This window comes from Equus asinus, chromosome 9 (assembly GCF_041296235.1).
Source record: "Equus asinus isolate D_3611 breed Donkey chromosome 9, EquAss-T2T_v2, whole genome shotgun sequence".
Lineage (NCBI taxonomy): Eukaryota > Metazoa > Chordata > Mammalia > Perissodactyla > Equidae > Equus > Equus asinus.
In genome coordinates, this window is record NC_091798.1 from 46,009,882 (window position 1) to 46,016,934 (window position 7,053).

Sequence of the window (7,053 nt, forward strand, 5' to 3'; positions counted from 1 at the left end):
TACTTAGCCCTTTGAAGTGGACCTTTCCCACGTGTATCTGGCCTATACTGAGGAGAGCCTACGGCAGTCCTTGATGAAACTGGAGAGGCCACGGACTTCAAAGGGGAAAGCAAGGCCAAAGACAGGGAGAAGGTAAAGACTGCCTTTGAATACCATGAAATAAAGGCAATGAGATATTCTAATTAGATACATTTAAAGGAAATTAGTTAACGTGATAAATATATTGGCTGATATGTTTAAATAAATATCAAAGTCCTTATGTAGTTAGGATTTGAGTAAATAGAATCTGGCTAAACAATTAATGTCCTCCAACTTCTTTAGCCCCCTGAGTAATAGAATTTATTTTTAATTTACTTTGTTCTCTCTAATGTATAGTAAGTCATGTACTATCTGAATTCCTTAATTCTTACACTAATTGCTGTAGTGAGATGCTAATTAATTTGCCTGATTAGACTCCCAAGGTATTGTATTCAGCTGATTTGATCTTCTATCATAAACATTGCCCCAAGAACCTTGGTTTCTTCAGTCACCAGTTAAAGAACACTTCTCTGACCTCCCTTCCCTCTTCTTTGGCTGCTGTTTTTGACTGTTGAGTAGTCTATATGTATCATAACATAATCCCAGGGAAATCAGGATGTGAGAGCCCTGTGCTAGAATTTATTTTTCCTCTCCCTTTCCTTCATCAAGTACTGTTCCACTTATTTAAACTCATTGTAAGACTTTGGGGCTCCTGAAATGATAGGAAATAATAAGCTTATTTTTTCCCGTACTTTGAGTACATAGACTTTTGAGTTACCTGTAGGGTGAAGTCGTATGGTTTTAATATTTTTGTGTTACATAATCTCATAGACATACCTAACATTTATAAATTTGGGATAGTTGAACTCAGGGAGGAGGAATCAGTAGCATATTAAAAGTGTACAAATTTTTACATTCTTTAGCATTTCGGTGCCAGGGGTTAAAAACTTTTCATATGGCAGCAAAAGTCATGGATGTAATATTAAAGAGTGAAGCAAATCAGTTCAAAGAAATACAAATCTCCCTAGATCTTCCACTTTTAATAGAAATATTTTCCTCTTAACTCTGCAGTTAGTAAAAAAAAAAAAAAACCCAACAATGCAAGTGTGATGATACATGGTAAGACAGTTGGCCTTAGTGTAGGAGGAAAACAGGCAGTGGTGGGGACTGAGGCACGCTGGAGAGTGGTCTGTCTAAAGTGGCGGCCACTCTGTTCCTAGTTAGTTTTGGGAATAGAATGCCCATTGTTTCTGGAACATCTTGTTTCAAAGGAGAAGCCAGAAATCCAGATAATATACATAAGATCTCTCAGTTTTTATTCACTTTTTTTTTTAAACTAAGTGGACCTAAAACAAACAAACAAATAATAAGGTATTTGGATACAGTTCTCAGAATGCTTATTTTAAAATATGCACTCTTTTGGTTTAACCTAAAGAAAAATAGATGTGAGCCAACATTAGATGAGCCAAACCCAGCATCTCTGTGTATCAGAATTGGCCTGCAGTATTATGAAAACAGTAGATGGCCATAAACATAGACAAATATACACAATAAATGCTTTGTTGATATCACATTACATTACATGATAACGTTCAATGTGATGTTCCTCATTAGAAGTTCAATGTGCTAAGCAAAATTGCACTAAGCACGGTACATTAATGTAGCGTTTCCATCAGTCCCTGCAATGCAGCTGTGAGGTGTTGCTTCAGATGATTTGCGTCTCTGATTTTCACTGCATAAACTTACATCTGTAGCATACCCAGAAGAGATCATTGAGAGGTTCAGATCTGGTAAGCATGCAGCCTGCTTGACCTGACCACATTGTCTAGTCCAGTTTTGGAAATGATCATCCACTCAGTCCCTCACCACTCTGGTGGTGGGTGGAGCGCCATGCTCTTGCACCTCCTCTAGGTGCCTATAGGTGACCGTCCCCTAGGCAAGCATTAGTGGTCAAACATGTCAAACCTTGGCCTGTTGCTAGACTCCGGGGCCACCTTGTATTATCTACTATATAATGTAAAGTGTTTGCGTTTCAATCTTTTAGGAAAGCATTCATGTTTTGTTTTTCTCTTCTTCAACAGAAAGCGTTCTGCAAAGCCTGAAACTGTAATTGACTCTTTACTTCAGTAAATGTTACAGACTTCAAGTCACAATAAAAATTAGTGATATTCTCATCCCTAGACAAAGTCTTTAATTAAAACACTGAAGACTTTTGTGTAATTTTAAATAATGGAAACTGTAAGTCATGGAGTAAGACTGGAACTAGTAATTTGCCTAATAACTTTCAGTGTCTATATGTTAAATTAACATTAAAATTGTACAACTGGTAATTGTTCAAATTGTCATATTAATCTTCAGTTTATACTGTGCAGGGAAGTTGGAGGGGCAGCTCTTACTAGAGAGAGTTGCAGTTTAAATGTATACACAAATCTGCTGGTAATTTACTCAACTGCTGTATATTTAGATAACCAGATATTCAAAATAGAAAAAAAAATATGTTCTGTTTTGCACACAGAAAGTAGCAGATCTAATTGTCCTGTGCTGTGCTGTTAGATATGAATGTATGGGCTGCATATCTAAGAAATGATTCAACCCTAACAGCCACCTGACCTGTTTAAATATGTTCTAGTTTTTATACTAACATTCATTGCATTTTAGGTATGAGATGACTGATCTTATTCATCTGTAGAAAATTTTATAATTCGGCAGTCAATCTTAAGAAGTATACATGTTTAAAAAACAGAAGTTGAAAATATGTTTCATCTGGACCTCTCTTGACCTTTTTTGCCACTTTGACTTCAAGTCAAATATACTTTTTTTGTTCTGGTTTCATGTTCTCTTGAAATGTTGAGTTTGTAGCTAAATATAAAGGAGGCACAGTTGTAGAAAATTGAGAAGCTAAATACTGGTCTCTAATCTTGCTCATACGTGTGTATTTTTAAAAATTCACTTTGAAGTGTGATTAATGGATGGTTTCTTGTGTCTGAGTTCTCAATTTTAATGGAAGTTGGTCTGTGTTTCCCAGTTGAGAAAGGTCTCCATTTTCCAGAAAATGCAACTAAGGCAGGAAAAATATATTAGTCCTTTGCCTTTAAAACCCTTTGTTTCTTCATATTTTATAAAAAGAAAATATTCTTCCCTGAATTTCTTCCATTGACAAATCCAGTTAGACCATGTTCCTCTAAAAATAAAAATTATTTTTATCGTATAGTAAAATAAGTTGTAATAGAATTGTTCTTTTGTTGGCTGCTTACAAAATTTTTATTTTTTTTGAAAGTTATGCTACTCCTAAACCACTTAATATATCTCTTATGAGTTTTAAAATTATGTAATCAGCCCTGAAACACATTGGTTGCAAGTTTTGAGACTTCATAAATTAGTATTTATTAAGTTCACATTATTTTAATAAGTTTGGTTAAAATACTGGTTTATAATTATAAAGCTGTGTGTGGAGTAGGGGTGAGTGAGGGCTGTGTACTTGTGTGGTGGTCATAAAATGTGTCCACAAATTTAAAGTATGTTCCAAAGGTGGTCTCAATGTGCTGTGTGTGGTGACTATTGTCTAGGCAGTAAGAATTATAGTTAACTGGCAGCATTTTCTTTGTAATGTGTAAGACAATTAGAAGTTTATAACTTGACTCTGTGGGGCATTGTTTAGATACTGTGAAGACTTCAAGTGAATTTTTGTCATGTAATAGCTTTGTGTGAGCAGAATATCTTGGCAGTTGTAGATGCACATTTAACTCTATTAGTAATTACTCTAGAGAAATCTTAATTTTACCAGTAGAAAAAAAAGATAAGTACTTCTTCTTTTTAAAAGTCCATGTTTCTAGCCTTTAACCGTGCAGTTAATAGGAAAGGAATAACTATTATATTAAGCTTTAAAACATTATAGAAAATTTAAGCCAGTATGCTAGATGTTTTTTCTATTCCCCTCCACTGCATTAACAAAAAAAAAATCTGTAAAAATTGAAAAAACAGCCTGTTTTAGCAGTTTTTTTTTTTTAAAAAGCATTTACGTTAGAACTGATTATACCAGATGGACAATAAATAGTCATCTTATGAAATAACAAAATTAGATATTGGAGCCTGGCCTGAGTATCCACAGGAAAGCACGGGACACTGACTTCAGAGCCACTCGTTTAGCTCCAGTCATAGAAGTTCTGTGGTTTCTTCACATTTACTGCGTCTTTGTCCACAAATGAAATATTTTTAACTTCAGTTTAATTTCATGAAAGGGTACAGTTGAACAAACGTGCTCATTATTTAAAATAAATAGGCAGATTTAAAATGAATGTCACCTATAAATAGGTTGTTGAATGGGTATTTTCTTTTCTCTTTAATTTAAAAAAGTAATATTTATTTATTAAAAGGAGCCTTCATAGAAAGTTAATTTGTGGTATGTTCTTTAATAAACCCTGTAATTTATATATACTAATAGTTAGGATATTAAAATATAATAGTATTTCCCATTTTTCTTTAGATTCTTGTAAAGTACCAGATTAATCGGTGGGGGGGGTTCTGCGCCTGTGTGTTTATCGCTCAAGTAGACTCCATCTGATAAGCTGTGCCGTCTGCTTTCTGGGGAAGGGAACCTTTTTTTGCAGCAAGAAATTTAAGGTCACTTTGGGGGAGGGGGGTGGTGCTGCTTCATCTGTACCACCATGTTTTTAAATTATGATTATGGCTTTTGGGTTGGTTTTTTTGTTTTGTTTCTTTTTAGTCTTTTAAAAATATCTTTCCCTTTAACTCTTAAGGAAAGTCCCTTTCTTTCCTACAGGGCTGTGAATTAAGGAATGGGCAGAGTTTACATTCAAGCCTGCTAGTGTCTGCCCAATGTTTAATGTATAAATTTGTTTTCCTTTTTAGTTATTCTTTGTTCTTAAAATGCTAGAAGAAAACAGATCATCCTAGTGCCTTTGAAATTGTTAGTAGTGGTCTAAGTTAAATCATTAAGGACTTTAATAGCGTTACTATAGTACTGCATCCTGGCCAAAATTACAAATTGTACAATAAGTTTGTTGCATTAATTTAAAAAGCCACACACTTTCATTGTATTTTATGTATAAATTGTATTTGTTCAAGTTGTATATATTGATATTGTATGTTTACATGCAGCATGGTTAAATAAAAAATAAAAATCTTTGCCTAATGCCTATAGTAGTGATCTGCTTCTTTACTGAACTATTTTTGTGTCTACATCCATCCTGATATTAATAGTCAGGTTCTTGTGCTTGCCTTCTCAATTTCATATGGTTAAGAGAGGTCTGTGTAATTTCACACCCAGAAATTCGTAATGTTCTGAGTCTTTGAACAGAAATCATCATGAAACAGAAACCTGGGAGAGATGTTTTTAAATATGCTTCTCATTGTGATAAAATATATTTTTACCAAAAATGTTTCTATCTGAGTTTTGTTATCGTTTTCGTTAGGTTTTTGAGAGCAGAAACTTAAAGCTTTAAGTGTCTATGCAGAATATATCTCACTGAAAGGTAGAAGGAGACGTTTCTCAGAGGTAACAATATCATGATCTGTTTTAAAACCTTTTAATGAGCTTACAATATCTCCAAAATAATAACATTGCTTGGATTATTGTTAATCATGTGTTATTTTGACAAACGTATATTGATTGCCAGGCACCGGGCTGGGCAGTCTTAAGAAATTCACAGTGAGCATTGAGGAGTTTTGATTTGTCGGCAAGTTTCAGAGGACTTGAATGTGCTTTTTGCGTATGAGATGACTTCAGCCCTTTCAGGCCTTGTTCTCTTCCTTTTTACAACTGCTAGCTCATGTAAAACACCTACATCTGTGTAGAACATGAAGATAAAAATTCAAGGCCTGTTATGGCGTAAGCAAGATGGCAAATAGTGCCGCCTGCACACCCTCTGCCTCTCCTCCCCAGCCGAGTGCTGGAGCTGTGGTACTCACTTTCTTTTTTTTTTTTTTTAAAAAGATTGGCACCTTAGCTAACAACTGTTGCCAATCTTCTTTTTTTTCTTTCTGCTTTTTCTCCCCAAACCTCCCCAGTACATAGTTGTATATTGTAGTCGTGGGTCTTTTTAGTTGTGGCACGTGGGATGCCGCCTCAGCGTGGCCTGGCGAGTGGTGCCATGTTCGCGCCCAGGATCCGAACCAGCAAAACCCTGGGCCGCCACAGCGGAGTGCGCCAACTTAACCACTCGACCGTGGGGCTGGCCCCCAGTACTCACTTTCGTTAAGCAACTCCACTGAGGTGCACCTTTAGGAAACCTGTTACCGCCTGTGTTGTCAGGATGCTGCTGAGGACATTGTCCGTCTCATCTTCTCATGAACACCCTCAAGAAACCTCTTTTAAAGCCAAGTACAAAAAAACCCCAAAGCAGACCCAAGTACCAGCCTAAAGGGAGCACAGTTAGTGTGTGCCTGTGGGATCAGTTAACATGGTTCTGAAGCCACAGCCTAAACTTAAAGTGAGCTGGAGGATCCTTGTAAACACATTTGTGTTTAGAACATTTATAACATTATCTGAATGTCTCATTCTTAAGCTGTTTCATTTGCAAAGCAAATCAGGTATTCAGTCCTCCTTCAGAAGTTGAACAAATGTGTGGGAAAATGATTATGAAGAGGCTACTTCAAAAAGAACTTGTTTCCTCTCAGCATTTATCTTGGGCTTCCTGTGACCCAATCTTCACGTTACTTTTATCAACATTATCAGAACATCACTTTATCTTACCCGAACACGTTTATGGCTCTGACTAAAGAATATGACAGATCAGACATTCTTCCACACCTGCTCCCCTCCCCCATCCCTTTTTAGAGGGCTGGGGAAATTTTAGTTTTTAATCAAAGGCTTTATTTCTCCAATTGTACAAAGGAATTTAACTGGGACTTTACAACTGAATGAAATATTTCTCAGAGTTGATACCGTCTTAGTGAGAGGATATTGCCTAACCCAACCTAAAAGTACCAGAGTCGTAACAGAAATAGTATGTCGGCCTTGATTTCTACTCCATCATGAGTGATGCCACTCAGGCACCAGGTGTCTTCTGTACTGAC

General features: G+C 36.1%; 1 protein-coding gene across 3 annotated transcripts in view; it reads left to right on the top strand.

The window, feature by feature from the left end:
* Window positions 1-5,174, top strand: part of KIF3A (kinesin family member 3A) — a 46,489-nt gene extending 41,315 nt beyond the window's left edge. For all 3 annotated transcript variants that reach the window (XM_014856768.3, XM_070517409.1, XM_014856770.3), the window contains 2 exons: window positions 8-132; window positions 2,100-5,174. In XM_014856768.3, coding sequence (XP_014712254.1) covers window positions 8-132; window positions 2,100-2,148 — 174 coding nt within the window. In that variant the 3' untranslated portion in view covers window positions 2,149-5,174. The remainder of the gene's footprint in view (window positions 1-7; window positions 133-2,099) is intronic.
* Window positions 5,175-7,053: the final 1,879 nt, after the last annotated feature.